This window comes from Elephas maximus, chromosome 22, assembly GCF_024166365.1.
Source record: "Elephas maximus indicus isolate mEleMax1 chromosome 22, mEleMax1 primary haplotype, whole genome shotgun sequence".
Classification (NCBI taxonomy): Eukaryota; Metazoa; Chordata; class Mammalia; order Proboscidea; family Elephantidae; genus Elephas; species Elephas maximus.
Genome location: NC_064840.1, coordinates 44,411,929 through 44,438,131, shown reverse-complemented (window position 1 = coordinate 44,438,131; position 26,203 = coordinate 44,411,929). Strand labels below are relative to the sequence as shown.

Sequence of the window (26,203 nt, the reverse complement as noted above, 5' to 3'; positions counted from 1 at the left end):
GCTAGCTTAAGTCTATCAGGGGAAACAGACAAGGAACCTGGTAGAAGGTTTCTGGAACAGAGAATTCTGGGGCATGTGGCATTCCTGACTGAGGCAGGGAAGGCTGGGGAGGATGAGAGGAAGTAAATGAGTCATTAACAAATCTCATATTTTACACATCTTAATCTTGTATAGACCTTCACAAAACTTCCCTCACATATCTCATTTAACATGACAACCTTGCGACAAGGCAGATATTCCCATTTTACAGCTATGAAAACTGAGAGTTACAGAGGCTGACTTAAGGTCACACACTGGTAAGAGGTAAAGCAACATGTTTGTTGTTGTTGTTAGGTGCCATCGACTGGAGTTTGATTCATAGCGACCCCACGTGACAGAGTAGAACTGCTCCATAGAGTTTCCTAGGCTGTAATCTTTACAGGAGCAGACCTCCAGGTCTTTCTCCCGTGGGTAGGTTCCATTGGGTAGGTTCGAACCACCAACCTTTTGGTTAGCAGGCAAGTGATTCACCATTGCACTACCAGGCCTTCTTACAAAGCAATACATTTAGCACTTAGGAAAGTTCTGTCTCTACACCACAGTTGCTCCAGAAAGTTCTTGTGTGGTGGTGAGGCCAGCTCAGTGGCAGGAATCACATGAGTGCTCTCTTCAGGAACCTAGACACTAGCCTACCCGTGAACATTAGGCCTGGCTGACAGAAGCAGACCACCTGTGCCCCTGACAATACACTTCCTCCCAGGAGGTGAATCTCAAGCCCCTCATGCTGCTCCCTCTTTCCTGCAGGATCTTCCTGTGTCGGGGTCTCTAGTCCTGACCACCCCTCACAGAAAGGCTCTACTAACTGCTGCCCCCCTCCGCCCCGTTCATGTTTTAGCATCTTGCTTCCTGCTCCTTCACCATGAAACTCCTGTTTTGTGACCTCCTGCTGCTCAGCCTGTTCTCCAGTGTGTTCAGCGGTTGTCAGAGAGACTGTCTGACCTGCAGAGAGAGGTTCCGCCCAGCCCTTGACAGCTTCAACCTAGAGGTAAGTGCAAGAGGCAAGAGGCGACATCCCTTCTGCCTGTTCATCTCTACCCTCCCTCCAGAGCAGACTCTGAATGTGTAAGTAAGGCCTTGCTGAGAGGTCACACGACTTGCCCAGTGTCACATGGTCGGTAGGAAACAGATCAGGGCTGGACCTCCCATCTCCTGACCCAAAATCCCTGTGGTCTTTCCACTTGACATTCAAACACAGGCATGCCTATATTGCCATTTCTTCTCACATCAAAATAAGCCACACTCATTTTAGAGAACTGGGCAAATTCAAAGAAGTATAAAAATATTAAAATCATCTTTAATCCCACCAGTCAGAGAAAGAATCCCTGCTTTGTTCACTTAATACTATACCAGGATCATTTTCCCATGTTATTAAATACTGTTTTAAAATATTTCTATGGATACAGTTTCCTTTGTTTAACCAGTCCCCTACTGTTAGCAGTGTTAGTAATGCTGTCCTCCATTTTGATATTATAGGTCATTCTGCAGTGAATATTCAGGTACTTAAATGATCTCTTATATTTTAACATTTCAAATTTAAGTTGCAAATCTGTTGTTAAATTTTTACTCATTAAGTAAACTGCTTTTCCAACTATAACTTCAGTCTACATAATTATTCTCTTCTTAAATCTTGCATAACTCAATTATATTTCCTTTGTAGTCAAATAAACTTCGTGCTCAAAAGATGCCATGTTTCAAATTCCTCAACCTTTTAAAAGTAACTGCTGTTACTAAGGCAAATGTACAAACATAGAAACCAAGTATTCTGGTTGGACTAAGGCACCAAGGCATCTCCCAGTAACAGATAAGCAGATATAGCCCCAACAGACCCAAGCACACCAAACTCTTCCTACTCAGCTCAGTGGTTTTCAAAACAGTAAAATCATGAAAAGCATCATTAAAGTTTATTCATTTATCTCAGTCATTCACCATTTTTTTTTATGAACACCTATGTAAGTCCCTGAACAGAGTGAACAGTTAAGCACTCCACCACTATCTGAAAGGTTGGCGGTTCAAACCCAGCCAGAGGCACCTTGAAAGAAAAGCCTGCCAATCTACTTCTGAAAAGTCGCAGCCATGAAAACCCTATGGAGTAAGCATGGGGTCGCCCTGAGTTGGAATCAACTCAGTGGAAACTGATTTGGTTTTTTTGTATACAATGTGTTAGGCCAAGAGATTAGAAGGCGAGCAGACGGGTGGAGCTTGCAACTAGCAGACTAGAAGAACACACAATTCCTCATGCTAGAGTAATCACAGGCACTGGGGAAGCACAGAGAAGTGGACCCCAGCCAGTCTAGAGGGGCAGAGGAAATGGAGTCTATAATGGACCTGAAGATAAAAGAAAATGATGAGGCAGGGAAGTGTGTCCTGGGTATCCCAAATGGTAGAGGAGGGGTGGGGATTAGGGAATATGTGAAAAAGCCTATACGGGTGGGGGGTGGTGGGGGCAGCAGGTATTTAAAGAACTGAGAAAAGCTGAGTTTGACTAGAGCACAGTAGGTCCCACACACGTTTTCTATGCAGAAGCCCAAAGCTGTTTCTTGTTACTTCTTCAGACTGGTTCAGAATGGTTTAGAAGTTCACCCAAAAGCACTTTCCCTTGTTCTTAAGGAGCCGATTAAGCCATTATCTTGTAATTGCCACACTATTAAGGTTCTTAGGTTGCAGCATAGATACAACTGAAGGCTATGCACAATTCCTGAATCACTTTCACTGCAACCCTTTATCTCCCACTCAAAAAAGCATTAGGAATTTAACTGTAGAGATCATTCTGAATTTAATGTATTTATTTACAAAGTAAATAAAAATACCTAAGTAGGTGGTTTGTAACAAACATCATACCTGATTGTGAACCACTAGTGTGCCTTTGCACTCCTTTAGACACCATGACCTTGGGTTGCTCCATACCAAGAAGATGGAGGCTCAACCAACCAACTAGTTACTGTCAAGTTGATTCCAACTCATGATGACCCCATGTGCTGCAAAGTAGATCTGAGCTCCATAGAGGTTTCAAGACTGTAGCCTTTCAGAAGCAGATCGCCAGGCCTTTCTTCTGAGATGCCTCTGGGTGGGTTCAAACTGCCAACCTTTCAATTAGTAGCCACACACTTAGCCATTGGTACTACCCAGGGATCCTAAATGGATGCCACCAAGTACAGCTTCTCTCCAGTTCCTTTATCACCATTTCAGATCAGACTCTTGGTTATTCTCCCCACCTGCCTCCCACCCTGTGCTCTTGTCCCCTTCTTCCTCCTTTGTGCTATCCATCTTCCTCTTGGGCATTCTCTTTTTCCCCTCTTCGACTTGCTTTTTCCTTCCCTTCATTGTCATGTTTCTTGAAAGAATAATCTACAAAGTGATTTTAACCTCCTTGCCTCTCAATCACTTAACTGCACTCTCAGAGCTCACCAGCAACGCCTAATCACCAAATGCCACAGGCTGGTATTCTGTGTCCCTCCTACTCTTCCTCTGTGCACTATTTAACCCATGCTGATCCGCTCCTCCTTCAGGAAACCCCCGACCTTTCTTGGTGAACTTGCCTAGTTCTCTTCCCTGCTCCGACTCTCTTTGCCTCTTGCATTGGCTTGTTCTTCTCTCCTCTTGTGTTGGCTATTCTTCTCTTCACCCCCCAGACATAAGTGATTGCCAAGACTTCCTGCTTCTTACCTCAATGTACTCTCTCCCTCTGAGACTCCATCCACACAGCCCATGCCTTCAGTTCTCCCCGGTCTGCAAGTAACTTCCAAATGTACACTCCCGGCCTACACTCTCTACTGTGCTCCAGAGGACATTCCCACTCATTTTCCATTGTTGTTGCTGTTAGTTGCCATGGAGTTGACTCCAACTCATGGTGACGCAATGTGAAACAGAACAAAACCTTACCTGGTCCGATCTTCAGGATCATTGATATGCTCGATTCCTTTATTGTGGCCACTGTGTATTTTTAGTTAACCTAGGGGGCTCATTTTCCAGCACTATATCTGACAAACCCTGGTGGCGTAGTGGTTAAGTGCTACGGCTGCAAACCAAAGGGTCAGCAGTTCAAATCCGCCAGGCACTCCTTGGAAACTCTATGGGGCAGTTCTACGCTGTCCTATAAGGTCGCTATGAGTCAGAATCGACTCGACAGCACTGGGTTTGGGTTTATATCAGACAATATTGTGGTACTCCTTATGATTTTCACTGGCTAATATTCAGAAGTAGTTCTCCAGGTCATTCTTCTTAGTCTGTCTTAGCCTGGAAGCTCCACTGAAACCTATGCACCATGGAAAACTCTGCTGATGTTTGAAATACCAGTGGTATAACTCCCACATCATAGTAACACACAAGCCACCTGTCATGGATTTAATTGTGTCCCCCAAAATACGTGTCTACTTGCTTAGGCCATGATTCCCAGTATTGTGTGGTTGTCCTCCATTTTGTGATTGTAATTTTATGTTACAGAGGATTAGGATGGGATTGTAATACCCTTACCCAGGTCACATCGCTGATCCAATGTACAGAGAGTTTCCCTGGGGTGTGGCCTGCACCATCTTTTATCTCTCAAGAGATAAAAAGGAAAGGGAAGCTAGCAGAGAGGGGGGACATCATACTACCAAGAAAGCAGTGCCGGGAGCAAAGCACATCCTTTTGACCCAGGATCCCTGCGTGGAGAAACTCCTAGGCCCAGGAAAGATTGATAAGCAAGCCAACAGAGAGAGAGCTTTCCCCTGGAGATGACACCCTGAATTTGGACTTTTAGTCTACTTTACTGCAAGGAAAAAAACTTCTCTTTGTTAAAGCCATCCGCTTGTGGTATTTCTGTTACAAAAGCACTAGATGACTAAGATACCACCACAGGACAAGAAACTGGCAGACAGGCAGTAGTCATCTTCCATGTTGTTGTTAGGTGCTGTTGAGTCAATTCTGACCCAAAGTGACCCTATGTAAAACAGAACAAAGCATTGCCCGGTCCTGTACCATCCTCACAATCTTTGTTATGCTTGAGCCCATTGTTGCAACCATTGTCTCAGTCCATCTCATTGAGGGTCTTCCTCTTTTTCGCTGACCCTGTACTTTATCAAGCATGATATCCTTCTCCAGGGACTGGTCCCTCCTGAAAACATGTCCAAAGTACATGAGACACAGTCTCACCATCCTCACTTCTAAGGAACATTCTGGCTGTATTTCTTCCAAGGCAGATTTGTTCGTTCTTTTGGCAGTCCATGGTATATTCAGTATTTTTCACCAACACCATAACTCAAATGCATAAATTCTTCTTCTGTCTTCCTGATTCATTGTCCAGGTTTCACATGCATATGAGGCGACTGGAAAATACCACGGCTTTGGTCAGGCACACTTTAGTCCTCAAAGTGACATCTTTGCTTTTTAAAACCTTAAAGAAGCCTTTTGCAGCAGGTTTGCCCAATACAATACTTTGTTAGCTTCCAAGAACACTGACTATAAAAAATATATATATAGATGCAAGTAAAATGAAATCCTTGACAACTTCAATCTTTTCTCCGTTTATCATGATGTTGCTTATTGGTCCAGTTGTGAGGATTTTTGTTTTCTTTATGTTGAAGTGTAATCCATACTGAAGGCTGTAGTCTCTGATCTTCATTAATAAGTGCTTCAAGTCCTCTTTCAGCAAAGCAAGGTTGTGTCATCTGCATATCACTGGTTGTTAATGAGTCTTCCTTCAATCCTGATGCCTCGGTCTCCTTGATATAGTCCAGCTTCTTGGATTATTTGCTCAGCATACAGATTGAATAAGTATGGTGAAAGGATACAACCCTGACATACACCTTTACTGATTTTAAGCCATGCAGCAACCCTTTGTTCTGTTTGAACAGCTGCCTCTTGGTCTATGTACAGGTTCCACCGAGCACAACTGGTGTTCTGGAATTCCCATTCTTCACAATGTTATCCATAATTTGCTATGATCCACACAGTCAAAAGCCTTTGCATAGTCAATAAAACACAGGTAGACAGTTTTCTGGTATTCTCTGCTTTCAGCCAAGATCCATCTGACATCAGCAATGATATTCCTTATTCCACGTCCTCTTCCGAATCTGGCATAAATTTCTGGCAGTTCCCTGTCAATGCACTGCTGCAACCATTTTTGAACTACAGAAAATTTTACTTGTGTGTGATATTAATATTTGATAATTTTTGCATTCTGTTGGATCTCCTTTCTTTGGAATGGATCTCTTCCAGTCAACTGGCCAGGTAGCTATCTTCCAAATTTCTTGGCATAGACAAGTGAGCGCTTCCAGCACTGCATCTGCTTGTTGAAACATCTCAGTTGGTATTCCATCAATTCCTGGAATCTTGTTTTTCACCGATGCCTTCAGTGCAGTATGGACCTCTCCCTTCAGTACCATCAGTTCTAGATTATGAGCTACTCTTGAAACAGCTGAACACTGACCAATTCTTCTTGGTACAGTGACTCTGTGTATTCCTTCCATCTTCTTTTGATGCTTCCTCCATAGTTCAATATTTTGCCCACAGAATCCTTCAATATTGCAACTTAAGGTTTTAATTTCTCTCCAGGTCTTTCAGCTTGAGAAATGCTGAGCATGTCCTGCCGTTTTGGTTTTCTAACTCCAGGTCTTTGCACATTTCATTATGATACTTTACTTTGTCTTCTCCAGCCACCCTTTGAAATCTTCTGTTCAGCTCTTTTACTTCATTATTTCTTCCATTTGCTTTAGCTACTCTACATTTAAGGGCAAGCTTCAGAGTCTCTTCTGACATTCATTTTGGTCATTTTTTTCTTTTCTGTCTTTTTAATGATCCTTTTGTTTTCTTCATGTATGATGTCCTTGATGTCATTTCACAACTCGTCTGGTTTTCAATCATGAGTGTTCAGTGCATCAAATATATTCTTGAGATGGTCTCTAAATTTGGATTGGGTATACTCAAGGTAGTACTTTGGCTCTTGTGGACTTGTTTTACTTTTCTTCAGCTTCAGCTTGAACTTGCATGTGAGCAATTGATGGTCTGTTCCGCAGTCGGACCCCCGGCCTTGTTCGGACTGATGATATTGAGCTTCTTCATCATTTCTTCCCACAAAAGTAATCTATTTGATTCCCGTGTATTCCATCTGGCAATGTCCATGTGTGTAGTTGCCACTTACATTGTTGAAAAAAGGTATTTCCAATGGATAGGTTGTTGGTCTTGATCTCCGGTGTCGTTTCTATCACCAAGGCCATATTTTCCAACTACTGATCCTTTTTCATTCCCAACTTTAGTATTCTGATCACCAGTAATTATCAATGCATCTTGATTGCATGTCTAATCAATTTCAGACTGCAGAAGTTGGTAAAAATCTCCAATTTCCTCAACTTTGGCATTAGTGGTTGATGTGTAAATTTGAATAACAGTTGTATTAACCGGTCTTCTTTGTAGGCATATAGATACTATCCTGTCACTGACAGCATTATACTTCAGGATAGATCTTGAAATGTTCTTTTTGACAATGAGTGGGACACCATTCCTCTTCAATTTGTCATTCCAGGCACAGTAGACCATATGACTGTCTGATTCAAATTGGCCAGTACCAATCCATTTCAGCTCACTAACACCTATGATATCTATTGTCAAGCATTCTACTTCATTTTTGACAGCTTCCAATTTTCTTTGATTCATACTTCTTACATTCCACATTCCAATTATTAATGGATGTTTGCAGCTGTTTCTTCTCATTTTGAGTTGTGCCACATCAGCAAATGAAGGTCCCGAAAGCTTGACTCCATCCACATCATTAAGGTCGTCTCTACTTTGAGGAGGTAGCTTTTCCTCAGTCGTATTTTGAGTGCCTTCCAACCTGAGGAGCTCATCTTCCGGCGCTATATCAGACAATGTCCCACTGCTATTCATAGTTTTCACTGGCCAATTCTTTTAGAAGTAGATTGCCGGGTCCTTCTTCCCAGTCTGTCTTAGTCTGGAAGATCTGCTAAAACCTGTCCACCATGGGTGACCCTGCTGGTATTTGAAATACCAGTGGCATAGCTTCCAGCATCATGCCATTATGCAAGCCACCAGAGTACGACAAACTGACAGATGAGTGGTGGTCATTTTCCATAGTTACCAGGAAATCCCACCTTCCCTTACTGACTTTCTCACTGCTCTAGGAACAAGCCCTGCCATTTTTGCACTTGCCTTTCCCTCCTCCCAATCTGATAAATCCTACACATACCTCAAAACCCAGATTACATTCCACCTCTAAGAGAAAATTTTCCCCATTCTTACCTGCTGCCAACAGAGTTGGCCTCTCCCTCCTTTGTGCTCTGACAATTTTTTGTGTTTGCAGGTCTTTCTCTCACCTTCCTTGTGTCATATCTCTGGATGTCCCCAGCACATAGTACAGTGTGTGCCACAGAGCAGTACTCAATAAATGCCTCCTAGAGAAACTGTTAAGATAGTCACATTTAATCTCCTATCAGGCGCATCCATTGCAGACACTGTAGTTTTTACATTTGAGTCTTTCAAAACCAGTAAAGAATTTGGAGCACGTTTCCATTTCTCCATAACACCTTAAATCTGTAGGGTCCACACAACATTATTAGCCTTACTTCTTTGAAACAAGTCAGAAAATGGACCAGTTATAGCCTCACCATGAGTGCTAATTGGGTTTGGGTGTGTAAAACCCTTCACAGTGCCTGCTAATCACCCAGAAGACTTGGCTGCTTGGTTGTTTTTGTTTCTAGCTCGTATTTCACTTTTAAGCTATTTTAAATTTTTAATGAAATGCTTAGAAAAATGTAGGCAACCACGTCTCATTTCCAAATCTTGCAACCCTTGATTATGTCCACACTGTGAATGGCAGAGGGGACTCAGATACTTTGTCAAGGACTACTTCCCCAAACCCTCCTTGGAATTACGTAATCCTGAGCTGTTTCCATGATCCACTACACCTTTTGCTTCATCAGCTTTATCTCTTACCCCAGGTACATGGTCCAAGTATGACTGGCTTATCATTAGAGTCTAATTTTGATTGGGAAATGATTCACACACCCAAACCCATTCACTTTCACCTAACTGAATTGTACTTAACCCATCAGCTCAAATGGAAGAAATTAGATTCAGGAAGTTATTTTAGAGACAAAGAGAAGGTAACCCCCAAGAAACGTCTAAGGAAATTTATTTAAAACTTCCTAAAACTCTATTGCAAGATAAACAATCTTCTGGTAGTTCTATCTTTATTAAATGAAAACTCTTAGTAGTTGATTTCAGTAAACCTAAACCAAACTTGTTGCTGTCAAGTCAAATCCGACTCATAGCAACCCTACAGGACAAAGTAGAACTGCTCCATAGGGTTTCCAAGGCTATAACCTTTAGAGAAGCAGACTGCCACATCTTTCTCTCATAGAGCAGCTGGTGGGTTCGAACCGCTGACCCTTTGGTTAGCAGCTGAGCACTTATTATATGTTTTTCTTCTCTCCTATTCATCTGTCAGGCCTCAGATAGTCTAGCAGAACCTCCTAGAGCTAATAGCATCCAAATGTCTCTTGGTCACAAACGGTTTGGCTCTTTAATGGCAAAAAGTTGACCATCTCAATTAGCTTCGTCTTTTCCTCCCAGTGGAATCATTTGCCTGTTTCCCACTTTGTGTCCTAATAATTTGATCCCAGACATTCAAATGGCCCTTTTCTCAGTTTCCCCACAAGTCCAGTTTTCAGATCAATTTGGCAACAATACGAGATTTCCCAGATGCTCATCCATACTCTGGCTTAATATAGCAATGTCATCAGCATGGGCTGTGCAAATATGTCCAGTTCACTTAATAGGCCATTAACCCATCTCTGGAAAGAGGCTGGCAGGTTCCTCCAACCAGAGTGTTAGGCATTAAGCTCATATGCCATCTGGTGTTACAAATGCTGTTTTGAATTTGGATTCCTCATATTTGTCCAAAATCTTCTTCTAAACCAGGAGTTGAGATGATTTTGTTAGTACCTAATTCATCTAACATTGTGTCAAGTCTGAGTATGGGCTGTGCATCCGGTTTGATCATAGAATTTCATTTTCTGTGATTGACACGAAATCTAATTACCATCTGGGCTTAGAAACTCAGGGGCCCACATGAGATCTAATAGCCTCTAGGTTTAATGACTCTTCCACCTGTTTCTGTAAAACAGAAAAAGCAGAACAATTCAACAAGCACTTTTGGGGCTTCAGTCCTATGAAAATTGGACCAAGTATACCGAAAGGTCCATTCTAGCTCCAAAATTCTACACTTCTATGCAACTTCTCCAATGGTACTCATGTTTTCCTGCTTTCCCATTGACTTAATGGAGCAGGGTTTCTCCAACTTGCCACTACTGACATACTGGGCTGTACAATTCTTTGTTGTGGGGGGCAGTCCAGTACATTCTAGGATGTTTAACAGCATCCCTGGCCTCTACTCAATAGATGCCAGTAGCACACTCCCCCACCCCCAGTTGTAACAACCAAAAATGTCTTCAGACATTGCCAAATGTCCCGTGGAGGGCAAAACTGCCCCCAGTTGGAGGAGTTTTTGCACTGAATTTATGCTTATGGTGGTAGAATAATTTGAAAAAGGATAGCAAGAATGGTTGCAAAACTTGATAATGTAATCAGTGTCACTGAATTATGCATGTGGAAACTGGTGAATTGGGTGTTTGTTTTGTTGTGTATTTTTACCACAATAAAAACTAAAGTAAGTACTCAAAATAACTTCCCCCAGATAAGAACCACTGTGGCAAAGTAATAACCCAAATAAGATTCTACCCAGTTTTCTTCCAAGTGTTTTGGCAATGGGCTAAGTGCAGATCCACCTGTCTTTCTCTAAAGGAGTACTACCTCTGACCACCGTGTCCCATAAGCAAGTTCCAAAGCAGGATTTCTCAAATTTTAGTCCCACCTCAGAATCACCTGGGGTGCTTATTTAAAAATACAGACTCCTGGACCCTCTCCTAACTTACTGAATCAGAATTTTGAGGGATGTGGTCCAAGAATTTGCATTCTAACCAACTGCAGTAGCGATGCTTATAGACACTAAAGTTTACAACTTTATTGTCCCTGTTAGGTCTTCCATCTATGAAACTTGCCTGTTGTTTTTCATACCCAGTGACACTGTGGGTATTAAAAAGTGGTTTCTCTAGGTATCTCTGCTGAAATTGCACTAACTGCTGTTAGTTCTGTCAGCAACTATTTCTCATCTGTCAAGTATCTCTGAGGAAAATCTCAGAGGAAAAGACATGCTCAGAAAAACCATGGCTGGAATATCATTAGAGGCCAACATCACCACCTCCGGGTAGCAGGAAAGGAGCTCCTTGGAAGCCTTAGCAGTGACGGAAAGCAGCACCCCGCTGAATACTACCTCTTTCTCCTCTCTAGTCCAGGGGAAAATGAGCACTACTCCCATCAGAACCTTACCTTTGGGTGTCACAGAATTCTTATTCTTGCATGAATTTCCACCAATCAGTATCACAAGCACGTGAGTAGCTGTCCTGCGTTGGGAATCAAGACATCTGAGTTCTTATTCAGGTTATCCTATTATTTAACGGTGTAAATCTGGGCAAGTTACTGAGCCTCATTGTAACATGTGAAGATTGCACCACATTAGTGATTCCCAAACCCAAGTAAACCTCAGAATTAGCTAAGGAGTTTTGTAAAAATAAATTTCTCCCATTGTATGCCTTGGGGATTTAATCGGGTCTTGAAAGTCTGTGTTTTTTAAAGCTCTGCTGATGACTTGGATTCACACCCAGGTTTAGGACCCACTGCCCCAGGGGTTGCCTGAGGTCCCCCCTAGTGCTGTTATTGTATGAAACACTTTGGTGATACACAAGCAGAGTTGAGGTGGTCTCCCAATGTGGCCAATGGGTGACTTCTGAAGCAGAATCCCCTCCCTTCTCCTGTTGGCTTGCTTCATTTCACATCCTCGCTATCGAGCTCCACTTTGTATGCTAGGCAGGGACAAATTACCAAACAAGCAAGGTACACCCAGGCTTACTTGTACTTACTTACTAAGCCTGTAGTGCACAATTTCACCTGTTTTTCACCACATCTTTGATGTGGTAAAAACCATATGGAATTGTGCACTACAGATTAGTAAGTAAACATAATTAAGCTCATGCATACCTTGCTTACTGGTTAATCTGCCTCTGAATTGTCAGGCATTAGATGCTTGGAATATCTATAGACTTTACCCACACGGACAACTTACAGCCAAGTGAAAAGGTTCTTAACCTGGTGTCCATGGATGGCTGGTCCACAGATAGGTTTTGGAAAATCTATGGACCCTCTAAAACTGCATGCAAATTTGACATGAGTATGCATTTATATGACAAAAGGGTGGGTCCACAGTTTTCATTAGATTCTCAAAAAAGTCCATTACTGAAAAAAAGGTTAAGACCCCTGGTCTAATGAGACAAATAATCAGGCAAACAAAGAGTTGCCACATGGTGACAAGTGTTACATCACAAGAGTCTACTGAGTGCTAGGGGAATTCAAAGGAGCCCTTGTGTTGCAACAGTTAAGAGCTCGGCTGCTAACTGAAAGGTCAGCAGTTCGAACCCCAACAGCCACTCCACAGGAGAAAGATGTGGCCATCTGCTTCCATAAAGATTACAGTCTTGGAAACCCTACAGGGCAGTTCTACTCTGTCCTATACGGTCGTTATGAGTTGGAAACTACTCGATGACACACAACAATAACAACGGGGGAGTTCAAGGTCTGTTTGCAACTAGCTGCAACTCCTGTTCTTCCAGTGACTCTCCTCATCTTTTTTCATTTCCTCCCTTTTCACCCTAGCTAAGTATAAAGGTCACTACTTGATTAACTCAGCTCAGTTCGACAAACTCCTGTTGAAATCCTACTTACTGCATGGAGAAGATTCCTATAAAGGATTCAAACATGAGTTAGATGTGGTCCTTACGTTGTCATGTTCTGCCTTAAAATGTATTACAATTACATTAAGTACTAAAGTTTCCACAAGAGCCATACAAAATTCTGTGAGAACATAGAGGCAGGAGAAAGTAGTTCTGGCCAGAATTGAGGAAGGTGCCACAGAGGGGCTGGCTGTGGTCCACAGTGGATGGCAGGAGGTCATTCCAACAGAGGGAACAGAATGAGAAAAGGCATGGCAGTGGGAAGACCTTAGGTGTGTTTGAGGCACTAGGAGCAGCACCATATGCTTAAAGGATGGTGTGAGAGGAGGAATCAGAAATCAGACTGAAAAGGTGGGCTGGGACCAGATGGGGAAGGGACGTGAATGCTCTGCTCAGGAATTGGGACTTTTTCTTATGAACAACGACAAAATGTTGGACAGCTATGGGTAAGGTAACAAGGTGATTTGAGCTATTCTTCAGGAAGCATACTCTGCCAGGAGTATAAAGTAGACTGGAGAGGCAAATATCAGAGATGTGGAGACCAGTTAGGAAGCCACTGCAACCTGAGAGGTTATGAAGTCCTTACAAAGGCAGTGGCAGAGAGAATGCAGATGTGCATGCTAATTGGATGGGGAGGAGGGAAGTTAAAGACATTCCCAGGTTTTTAAACCTGAGTGAGTTGGAGAATAAGGTGCCACTTAGACAGACAGAGACCATACAGAAGGGAAGGCTTCCAGGTGGGAAAAGTATATCAGACAAGAATTACATTCACCTGCTAGTAACAAAGGCCTAAAGTAACAGTGGCTTAAATAAGTCAAGAATTTGATTACTCATAAAGAAGGCAGAGGTAGATAGTCCAGGGCTATCATCAATGTCCCAGACTCCTTTCTTTCTGCTCCATCAGTGAATGGCTTCCACCCTCATGTGACTTCCATCCTCAGCCTCCCCTCATGGTTTCAAGATGGCCAATTGAGCATCAGAGCCAAAACATCCACAGCGTATACAGGACGCTAAAGGAAGGGAAGGATGAAGGAAAAACCAATGTTCTTCCCAGATGAGTCAGCCCATACTTTCCTGGAAGCCCCACCTGATCACTTCCATTTATATGTCATTGGCCACCTCTGGCTATAAAGAATGAAATGTGTGTTCTGTTAGTAAGGAAGAAGGGAGATGGGTACGGAATAGGCTCTTGGCAGCCTATACCCCAGAAGGGAAGATGGGCTTTATTTTTAACAAATCGCACTTAAAAAAGTACCAGTGAGACATCTTGGTGGAAATACCAGGCAGGGATCAGAGTAGTGTCTGGGCAGGTGCAGGGCATCAGAAGATCAGTTCTGGAGATATCAGGTGCTAGAAGTATAGAATTGGGGTAACCTGACAGAATTAACGACTGAAGGCACAGAAATGAACAAAGTCACCAATGGATAGAATGTAAAGAGACGGGGAGAAGTTTAAAGGTAGGATCTTAGGAACAGAGGAGGAAAGGAGCACAAACAGTCTGAGTTCTGACTGCAATATCAGAATGAGAGTTTTAAGAAGGGGGTGTGTGGTCCACATTGCCACATGCTACGGGGCCAATGAGAATGAGGACTAAGGAGGGTGGTTGGACCTGGTGACTGGGAAGTCAATGGCTATTGTAGATGAGGGAGGAAACCAGATTCTAAGGAGTCGAGAAGTAGCTGGAAGATGCTGAAATGGAGGCATCACATGCAGACCACATCTTGGAGAAGCTTGTCAGTGACTAAACAGGTTCATGGCTTGTGGAGCTGTGGCAAAGGCTTGGAAGAGAAGTAGGACTGAAGGAAGGGTTTTTTAGGATAAAGAGGAACAACCTGTAAGGTCTGTGGCCTAAGCTGCCCGCTCATCGTACTTTTTGGTTAGGGATCAGGTTGGAAACCCTGGCCACGGAGCCATCTGTACCACTGTGAACACTGAGGTGAGTGCTTTGGCTCCCCAGATACGGGCTTTGGGGCACACACACACCAATCTCCTGATGTTCTGCAGCTGCCCAGACTCAGCAGTAACTCTTGGTGCCCTGTAAGCCAGGCAAGAGCCTCAAGGTTGTACAAAGCACCTTCCTGCTGACCCATGTTGGCAAGGTTAGGTTGAGATGGGGTTTCATCTGGCTAAGGCCAAAAAATAGAGATGAGACTCAGGAGTGAAGCCAAACATTAAGTAGGAAGAAAAGTTGTAAGCAGAGACTTCCAGAAGACCCAACCAAAGACAGGAAGGGCAAAGGTCAGGAACAATCAGGAAGGGTTCAAAAAACATCATGGTCAGGCTGGTGGCCTAGACTAGAAATTAGTGGTGGTGAAGAGGCAGGACAGCAGCAAGGAGTTTCCAGGGGTCTTGTGGGTCTATCTGGCTTGCATCTGGTAGCATCTCTTCCCCTACCTGAAACTGGATTGCAGGTTTATCCCTAAATGCCCAACCTACCTACATCCCAAAGTGGCTTGACCATATTTTCTATAAATGATGCACACATACTGATGATTAAATGTATGTGGGATGAAAAATTAATAACACTAGGATTGACCTTCACATGGTGACTTTAAAATAAACATGCAGATTTCACTATACATTCTCAAACCCCCAATTTCTTTTTTTTTTTTTTAATTGTGCTTTAGACGAACAGGAAATCCTGGTAGCATAGTGGTTAAGTCCTATGGCTGCTAACCAAAAGGTCAGCAGTTCGAATCCGCCAGGCGCTCCTTGAAAACTCTTTGGGGCAGTTCTACTGTGCCCTATAAGGTCGCTATGAGTCAGAATCGACACGACGGCAGAGGGATATTTTTGGTTTTAGATGAACGTTTACAGAGCAAATTAGTTTCTCATTAAACAATTAATACACATATTGTTTTGTGGGGGGCGGAGCCAAGATGGCGGACTAGGCAGACGCTACCTCGGATCCCTCTTACAACAAAGACACGGAAAAACAAGTGAATCGATCACATACATAACAATCTACGAACCCTGAACAACAAACACAGATTTAGAGACGGAGAACGAACTAATACGGGGAAGCAGCGATTGTTTCCAGAGCCTGGAGCCAGCGTACCAGTCAGGTACGGCACAAGCACAGAGACCTGCTCCACCCCCCTGAACTAACCCCGGGAGGGGGACTAGCCGGTTCCACGGGCGGCGTGGGACGCAGCCGTTAGGAGAAGTTCCCGGGAGGCAGTGACTGATCTTGGAGCAGAAAGAGCAGCATCCGAGCCGGGGAACCGTCCCGCAGGGATTTGGACTGCACGCAGCGGATTTTCTGGAAAAACTAGTTTCCCAGTGATGGCTCGGAGACAACAATCCATATCAAACCACTTAAAGAAGCAGACCGTGACAGCTTCTCCAACCCCCCAAACAAAAGAATCAAAATCTTTCCCAAATGAAGATACAATTTTGGAATTATCAGATACAGAATATAAAAAACTAATTTACAGAATGCTTAATGATATCACAAATGAAATTAGGATATCTGCAGAAAAAGCCAAGGAACACACTGATAAAACTGTTGAAGAACTCAAAAAGATTATTCAAGAACATACTGGAAAAATTAATAAGTTGCAAGAATCCATAGAGAGACAACATGTAGAAATCCAAAAGATTAACAATAAAATAACAGAATTAGACAACACACATATTGTTTTGTGACATTGGTTGCTGACCCTACAATGTGTCAACACTCTCCTCTTCTCAAACTTGGGTTCCCCATTTCCATTCATCTAGCTTTCCTGTCTCTCCTTCTGTCTTCTCATCCTTGCCCCTGGGCTGGTATGCCCACTTAATCTCGTATACATGGTTGAGCTATGTGTATTATTGTTTGTTTTATGTCTAATCTTTGGCTGGAGGGTGAACCTCAAGAGTGCCTTCAGTACTGAGTTAAAAGGGTGTCTGGGGGTGGTACTGGCAGAGCCAAGAGGGCGGAATAGACAGACACTTCCGGCGACCCCTCTTTACAACAAAGACCCAAAGAAACAAGTGAAACAAGTATATTTGTGACAAGCTGGGAGCCCCAGGCATCAAAGGCAAGCTTAGATAATGAACTGAGGGGCAGGGGGAGGAAGAGACCGTTCAGAAGTGGAGAGGAGTTACCTGACCTGAATCGTGGGGAGCCCTCAGGCACCATTCCCAGAGTGGCGGTGGCAGCAGCGGCGGGCTGGTACTAGTGTTTGGCCGCAGTTTCCTCAGGGAGAAGCAGCCAGCAACACAGCCTACTCACACCTCCAGAACCCCAGAAGAACGGCGCTCCTGGCAAAAGCTAAGTACTTGAGTATACTTTAACGCGGCCCTCCCCCCAACCCCCAAGCTGGCTTCAGCAGGTGAATCCCTGGGCCTGAGATAGACCCTGGTGAGCATCTAGAGCCGTCCTCCTGGCCTTGGGAAAGGAAAAAATTTGCAACTAGGGGGAAAAGATAATTTGCTAGCTCCATTAACCGGGGGAAATCAGGACAGAAGCGGCTCCTGTCCAGGCATAAACAACCCGCAGACCTTGACCACCCTTCCCTTCTGCATGGACCTATGTGGACCTATTTTTGGAGAATGGGCCCTTGTTGGCAAACTCCAACTATTTCAGCTGTGTGGTGGAGAGGTGGGTGTTTGACGTTTGACATTGCTTTGCCTATTACACAAGGTCCTCACCTACCCGCATCAGGGACCTAAGGACAGGTAGCTCCACTCAGGTCACCCAGCCACCCGCGACAGGGATCCATAGATAACTGGTACCTCCCAGTCCTTACAACCAAAAACTTTGGGTGCCCATGGTCCCTCTGCAGAACCCACCTACCAGCACGGTCTAGGGAACAGAGATGTGTTTTCCTCAGAGACACTTGGAGGTCAGTTCTCAGCCCCCTGCCTTGTTCAGAGTGTGACCCCCTGCTGCAATCAGATACCGGTATATGTGCCAATCACCCCTGCCCCTCTAAGCCTGTAGGACAAAGCCAGTACCACACACTTGATGATCAGCTACCTGGAAACCTGAGCTAAATTCATACAAGAAAACTGAATGGACTCCTAGACTGATATACCTGATAATAGCTCTAGCCAGCTGAGGACAGGACACCAAAGCTCCAAAGGCAAAAATAATCATGCCAGCTCACTCAAGCAACCCATAGGGGTATACCAAACAAAACAAAGCAAGCAGCTATGACACAGTAAGCAAGCATAAACTAATACAATAACTTATACATGGCTCAGAGACAACAAACAATATCAAGTCCCGTAAAGAAACAGACTATGAGCACCTCAACAGGCTCTCAAAACAAAGAATCCAGGGATCTTCTAGATGAAAGTGCATTCCTGGAATTACCAGATGCAGAATACAAAAGTTTAATATACAGAACCCTTCAAGACATCAGGAAGGAAATGAGGCAATACACAGAACAAGCCAAGGAACACAGAGATAAAGAAACTGAAGAAATTGGAAAGATTATTCAGGAATGCAATGAAAAGTTTAATAAGCTGGAAAAATCCATAGACAGACAGCAATCAGAAATTCAGAAGATTAACAATAAAATAACAGAATTAGACAACTCAGTAGAAAGTCAGAGGAGCAGAATTGAGCAAGTAGAAGCTAGAATTTCTGAACTCGAAGACAAATCACTTGGAACTAATATATTTGAAGAAAAATCAGATAAAAGAATTTAAAAAATGAAGAAACCTTAAGAATCATGTGGGACTCTATCAAGAGAAATAACCTATGAGTGACTGGAGTACCAGAACAGGGAGGGATAACAGAAAATACAGAAAACAATATTGAAGATTTTTTGGCATAAAACTTCCCTGATATTATGAAAGACGAGAAGATATCTATCCAAGATGCTCATCCAACTCCACATTAGGTAGATGTTAAAAGAAAGTCACCCAAACATATTATAATCAAACTTGCCAAAACCAAAGATAAAGAGACAATTATGAGAGCAGCGAGGGATAAACAAAAAGTCACCCTACAAAGGAGACCCAATAAGAATGAGCTCGGACTACTCGGCAGAAACCATGCAGGCAAGAAGGCAATGGGATGACATATTTAAAAAACTGAAGGAAAAAATTTCCTGCCAAGAATCATATATCCAGCAAAACTGTCTCTTAAATATGAAGGTGAAGTTAAGACATTTCCAGATAAACACAAGTTTAGGGAATTCATAAAAACCCAACCAAAACTACAAGAAATACTAAAGGGAGTTCTTTGGCTAGAAAATCAATAATATCAGGTGTCAACCCAAGACTAGAACACTGGGCAGAGCAATCAGAAGTCAACCCAGACAGGGAAATCCAAAAAAACAAAGCAAGATTATTCAAAAAAAAAAAATCCCAAAACAGGGTAACAACGATGTTATTATATAAAAGAAGACAACATTAAAATAATAAAAAGGGGCTATGAAATGTAATCATACACCTTCCATATGGAGAGGAAGATATGGCGATACAAAGAAATAAAAGTTAGGTTTAAATTTAGAAAAATAGGGGTAAAAAATAAGGTTACCACAAAGGAGACAAACTATCCTACTCATCAAAATAAAATACAAGGGAAAAATACAGACTCAGCAGAAACAAAATCAACAACAACAAATATGAGGAAAGGACAATATATAAAGATAATCTACTCAGCACATAAAATCAAGTGGGAAAAAGAAACTGTCAACTACACACATAAAAAGACACCTAAATGATAGCACTAAATTCATACCTATCCATAATTACCCTGAATGTAAATGGACTAAATGCACCAATAAAGAGACAGACAGTGGCAGAATGGATTAAAAAACACAATCCGGCTATATGCTGCCTACAAGAGACACACCTTAGACTTAGACACACAAACAAACTAAAACTCAAAGGATGGAAAAAAAATAACAAACTAAAACTCAAAGGATGGAAAAAAAATATCAAGCAAACAACAATCAAAAAAGAGCAGGAGTGGCAATATTAATTTCTGACAAAATAGACTTTAAAGTTAAATCCATCAGGAAGGATAAGGAAGGACACTATATAATGACTAAAGGGACAATACACCAAGAAGACATAACCATATTAAATATTTATGCACCCAATGACAAGGCTGCAAGATGCATACAACAAACTCTATCGGCATTGAAAAGCGAGGTAGACAGTTTCACAATAATAGTAGGATACTTCAACACACCACTTCAGTGAAGGACAGGACACCCAGAAAGAAACTCAATAAAGACACGGAAGATCTAAATGCCACAATAAACCAACTCGACCTTATAGACAAGTATAGAACACTCCACCCAACAGCTGCCAAGTACACTTTCTTTTCTAGTGCACATGGAACATTCTCTAGAATAGACCATATATTAGGTCATAAAGCAAGCCTCAGCAGAATCCAAAACATTGAAACATTACAAAGCATCTTCTCTGACCATAAGGCAATAAAAGTGGAAATCAATAACGGGAAAAGAAATCAAACACTTGGAAACTGAACAATACCCTACTCAAAAAAGACTGGATTATAGAAGACATTAAGGATGGAGTAAAGAAATTCAGAGAATCCAATGAGACTGAAAACACTTCCTGTCAGAGCCTTTGGGACACAGCAAAAGCGGTGCTCAGAGGTCAATTTATATCAATAAACGCACACATCCAAAAAGAAGACAAGGCCAAAATGAAAGAATTATCCCTACAACTTCAACAAATAGAAAGAGAGCAACAAAAGAAACTCTCAGGCACCAAAAGAAAACAAATAATAAAATTTAGAGCTGAACTAAATAAAATAGAAAACAGAAAAACAATTCAAAGAATTAACAAGACCAAAAGCTGGTTCTTTGAAAAAAATCAACAAAATTGATAAACCATTGGCCAAACTGACAAAAGAAAAACAGGAGAGGATGCAAATTACCCGAATAAGAAATAATATGGGTGATATTAAAAGAGACCCAACTGAAATTAAAAAAATCACATCAGATTACTATGAAAAACTATACTCAAACAAATTTGAAAACCTAGAAGAAATGGATGAATTCCTAGAAACACACTACCTAACTAAACTAACACAAACAGAGGTAGAACAACTAAATAGACCCATAACAAAAGAAGAGATTGAAAAGGTAATCAAAGAACTCCCAACAAAAAAAAGGCCTGGTCCCAACAGCTTCACTGCAGAGTTCTACCAAACTTTCAGAGAAGAGTTAACACCAGTACTACTAAAGGTATTTCAAAGCATAGAAAAGGATGGAATACTCCCAAACTCATTCTATGAAGCCACCATCTCCCTAATACCAAAACCAGGTAAAGACACCACAAGAAAAGACAATTACACACCTATATCCCTCATGAACGTAGATGCAAAAATCCTCAATAAAATTCTAGCCAATAGAATTCAACAACGTATCAAAAAAATAATTTACCATGACCAAGTGGGATTCATACCAGGTATGCAGGGATGATCCAACATTAGAAAAATAATGTAATCCATCATATAAATAAAACAAAAGAAGCACATGATTTTATCAATTGATGCAGAAAAGGCATTTGACAAATTTCAACACTCATTCATGATAAAAACTCTCAGCAAAATAGGTACAGTATCGGGATACAAGATAAACACACAAAAATCAGTTGGATTCCTCTACACCAACAAAAAGAACATCGAAGAGGAAATCACCAAATCAATGCCATTTACAGTAGCCACCAAGAAGATAAAATACTTCGGAATAAATCTTAACAGAGATGTAAAAGACTCATACAAGGAAAACTACAGTACACTTCTGCAAGAAACCAAAAGAGACTTACATAAGTGGAAGAACATGCCTTGCTCGTGGATAGGAAGACTTAACATTATAAAAATGTCTATGCTACCAAAAGCGATCTATCCATTTAATGCAATTCCGATCCAAATCCCAATGACGTTCTTTAATGAGATGGAGAAACAAATCACCAACTTCATATGGAAGGGAAAGAGGCCCCGGATAAATAAGGCATTACTGAAAAAGAAGAACAAACTGGGAGGCCTTACTTTATCTGATTTTAGAACCTATTATACTGCCACAGTAGTCAAAACAGCCTGGTACTGGTAAAACAACAGATACATGGACCAATGGAACAGAATTGAGAATCCAGACATAAATCCAGCCACATATGAGCAGTTGATATTTGACGAAGGCCCCAAAACAGTTAAATGGGGAAAAGACAGCCTTTTTAACAAATGGTGCTGGCATAACTGGATATCCATCTGCAAAAAAAGGGAACAGGACCCATACCTCAGCCCAAGCACAAAAACTAACTCAAAATGGATGAAAGACCTAAATATAAAATCTAAAACGATAAAGATCATGGAAGAAAAAATAGGGACAACATTAGGAGCCCTAATACATGGCATAAACAGTATACAAAACATTATAAAGAATGCAGAAGAAGAACCAGGTAACTGGGAGCTCCTAAAAACCAAACACCTATGCTCATCCGAAGACTTCACCAAAAGAGTAAAAAGACTACCTACAGACCGGGAAAAAGTTTTTAGCTATGACATTTCCTATCAGCGCCTGATCTCTAAAATGTACATGACACTGCAAAAACTCAACTGCAAAAAGACAAATAACCCAATTAAAAAATGGGCAAAAGATATGAATAGCCACTTCACTAAAGAAGACATTCAGGTAGCTAACAGATATATGAGGAAATGTTCACGATCATTAGCCTTTAGAGAAATGCAGATCAAAACTACAATCAGATTTCTTCTCACTCCAACAAGGCTGGCATTAATCCAAAAAACACAAAGTAATAAATGTTGGAGAGGCTGTGGAGAGATTGGAACACTTCTACACTGCTGGTGGGAATGTCAAATGCTACAACCACTTTGGAAATCAATTTGGCGCTTCCTTAAAAAGCTAGAAATAGAAGTACCATACGATCCAGCAATCCCACTCCTTAGAATATATCCTAGAGAAATAAGAGCCTTTACACGAATGGATATATGCACTCCTATGTTTATTGCAGCACCATTTACAATAGCAAAAAGATGGAAGCAACCAAGATGCCCATCAACGGATGAATGGATAAATTACGGTATATTCACACAATGGAATACTATACATCGATAAAGAACAGTGAGGAATCTGGGAAACATTTCATAACATGGAGGAACCTGGAAGGCATTAAAAATTATGCTGAGTGAAATTAGTCCATTCCAAAAGGACAAATATTGTATAAGACCACTATTATAAGAACTTGAAAAATAGTTTAAACTGAGAAGAAAACATTCTTTTGTGGTTATGATGGGGGAGGCGGGGAGAGGGGCATTCACTAATTAGATAGTAGATAGGAACTACTTTAGGTGAAGGGAAAGACAGCACACAGTACAGGGGAGGCCAGCACAATTGGACTAAACCAAAAGCCGTTTCCTGAATAAACTGAATGCTTCAAAGGTCAGCGTAGCAGGGGCAGGGGTCTGGGGACCATGGTTTCAGGGGACATCTAAGTCAATTGGCATAATAAAATCTATTAACAAAACATTCTGCATCCCACTTTGAAGAGTGGCATCTGGGATCTTAAACACTAGCAAGCAGCCATCTAAGATGCATCAACTGGTCTCGACCCACCTGGATGAAAGGAGAATGAAGAACACCAAGGACACAAGGTGATTACGAGCCCAAGAGACAGAAAGACCCACATGAACCACAGACTACATCATCCTGAGACCAGAAGAACTAGATGGTGCCCGGCTACAACCGATGACGGCCCTGACAGGGAACACAACAGAGAACCCCTGAGGCAGCAAGAGAGCAGTGGGATGCAGACTCCAAATTCTTATAAGACCAGACTTAATGGTCTGACTGAGACTGGAAGGACCCCAGTGGTCATGGCCCCCAGACCTTCTGTTGGCCCGGGACAGGAACCATTCGTGAAGCCAACTCTTCAGACATGGATTAGACTGGACAATGGGTTGGAGAGGGATGCTGGTGAGGAGTGAGCTTCTTGGATCAGGTGCACACTTGAGACTATGTTGTCATCTCCTGCCTGGAGGGGAGATGAGAGGGCGGAGGAGGTTAGAAGCTGGCGAAATGGACACAAAAAGAGAGAGTGGAGAGAGAGAGCAGGCTGTCTCATTAGGGGTAATCGGGAGTGTGTAGCAAGGTATATATGGGGTTTTGTGTGAGAGACTGACTTGATTCGTAAACTTTTTCACTTAAAGCACAATAAAAATTATTTTTAAAAAAGGGTGTCCAGGGGCCAAACTCTCAGAGTTTCTCCAGTCTCTGTTAGGCCAGTAAGTCTGGTCTTTTTTTGTGAGTTAGAACTTTGTTCTACATTCGTCTCTGTCCAGGACCCTCTACTGTAATCCCTGTCAGAGCAGTCGGTGGTGGTAGCCAGGTAACATCTATTTGTGCTGGACTCAGTCTAGTCACACTTCCAATTTCTTAAAGCAATCTGACTTCCCTCAAGCCTGATGAGAACAAAGTAAAATTCTTCTTTATGGGTGACTCTCATGAGCGTGTTTGGCTCCAAAGACTCAACTAAGGATGTAACAGTATACAGTTTTTGGTGCACTCATTCTGTACCAACTTGCTGTGTGTCACCTTGGGTAAATTAACCTGACTTCCCTGAGTCCCAGTTTCTTCGTTTGTAATATGGCTATGTTTGATCATATAGTTCTGTTTCTTTCCAACTCTGAAATTCTATGAACCTAAATACCAAAAAAAAAAAAAAAAAAAAAAACCCCACTGTCATCAAGTTGATTGCAACTCATAGTGACCCTGTAGGGTTTCCAAGGCTGTGAATCTCTGTGGAAGCATACTATCACATCTTTCTCCCACGGAGCTGATGGTGGTTTCGAACTGCCAACCTTTCAGCAAGCAGTCCATTGCTTTAATCATTGCGCCACCAGGGCTTCTTATGAACCTAAATATCTGTGTGTAAAACTGCTGCACAGTACTTGGTAAATAGATGCTTTGGAAACACACTGGTATATAGATAGACTATTGAGAGTCACCTCCTCCATTGCTTTGGACTAACAGAAGTCCCTGTTTCTTTTCCCCTCCTCCCACCTCTGTTTTTGGCAGGCATGCATTCTTGAGTGTGAAAAGAAGGTCCTCCCAAGCCCTCCCTGGACTCCGTGCATCAAGGACCTGACCAGGAGGTCCCAGCAGCTCAGCCCTACTGACCCGGTGCACATGCCTGCTGCTCTTTACCAGCCAAGAGCATCTGAGATGCAGAATCTAAAGCGAATGCCCCGCATAAGGAGCCTATTCCAAGGACAGGGAAACACAAAACCTGGCATGGATGAGGCTGGAGAGATGGAGCAGAAGCAGCTGCAGAAGAGGTTCGGGGGCTTCACTGGGGCCCGGAAGTCGGCCCGGAAGTTGGCCAACCAGAAGCGGTTCAGTGAGTTTATGAGGCAGTACCTCGTCCTGAGCATGCAGTCCAGCCAGCGCCGGCGCACCCTGCACCAGAATGGTAATGCGTAGCTGGAAGGGGAGCCCCTTCCAGCTGCACCGTCCACTTCAACCCATGAGTGAGTTGGGCACAAATGAACTGGGGGCAAGAAGATAACCTCATACACCCAACTGTCTTAGCCTTCCTCCCAGACCTAGAAGCACATTACCTCTTCCCCCAAACACATACACACACAACACAGAACCTCAAGGATTTCAGCTACTGTGGGGTTTGTGAGGTACAGTCATCTCCTTCCCTCCTGAACCAGGGACTAATCGGCCCACATTTGCTCTAGGGAACAAAGATTTTTCTAGGATTGCTTCTTAGGGCTGACCACTCTCATTTAAAGCTTGGTTACCATGGGGATAATAGTAGTATGTTAAGATAACTAATTTTTCTTTATCTCTCCAGGAGCTTAGTTACTATGGGGACAGTTAAGTGGACCAATCCTCCTATCTGGTTTCCACAGCAACCATTCAGCTCACCTTTCCTGAGAGACTTTATCTCTAAGAACCAATAGCTGGACCTACTCTGTCATTTGCAAAGGGTCTGATTACTGTGGTTACTATGTTATTATTTCATCTTCAAAGACAGCTTACCTATCCTCTCCCCTACCCCCTGTCTTAAGGTGCCTGGATTCCATGGAAACCATTAAACTTTTCCACTCTTCCCCAGTCAGAGTTCATGCTAGGGCCAGCAGTTAGGCTTTCTGCTTTTCTTTCCTCCACAAGCCACTTGTCCATCGACCACCACACATATGTGCCTTAATTTGTATATAGGAATATGATCATCTGCAGAGTTCCATGCCTCTCCTTAAACACCCTAGAAACTTAACATAAAGAATGAGTCGGTCCATCAAAATCATCCTAAAATATTACCCAAGTGGGGCTTTTCCCTGCCTCTCAGAGGCATTAAAAAAATAATAATAATCTACATTAGCTGTT

The 26,203-nt window shown here is 42.4% G+C and overlaps 1 protein-coding gene across 1 annotated transcript; it reads left to right on the top strand.

The window, feature by feature from the left end:
• The first annotated feature begins 898 nt into the window (after positions 1–898).
• Positions 899–25,291, top strand: PNOC (prepronociceptin). Its single transcript, XM_049865727.1, has 2 exons — positions 899–1,024; positions 24,887–25,291. The coding sequence occupies exons 1-2, from the start codon at positions 899–901 to the stop codon at positions 25,289–25,291; spliced, it is 531 nt and encodes a 176-aa protein (XP_049721684.1).
• Positions 25,292–26,203: the final 912 nt, after the last annotated feature.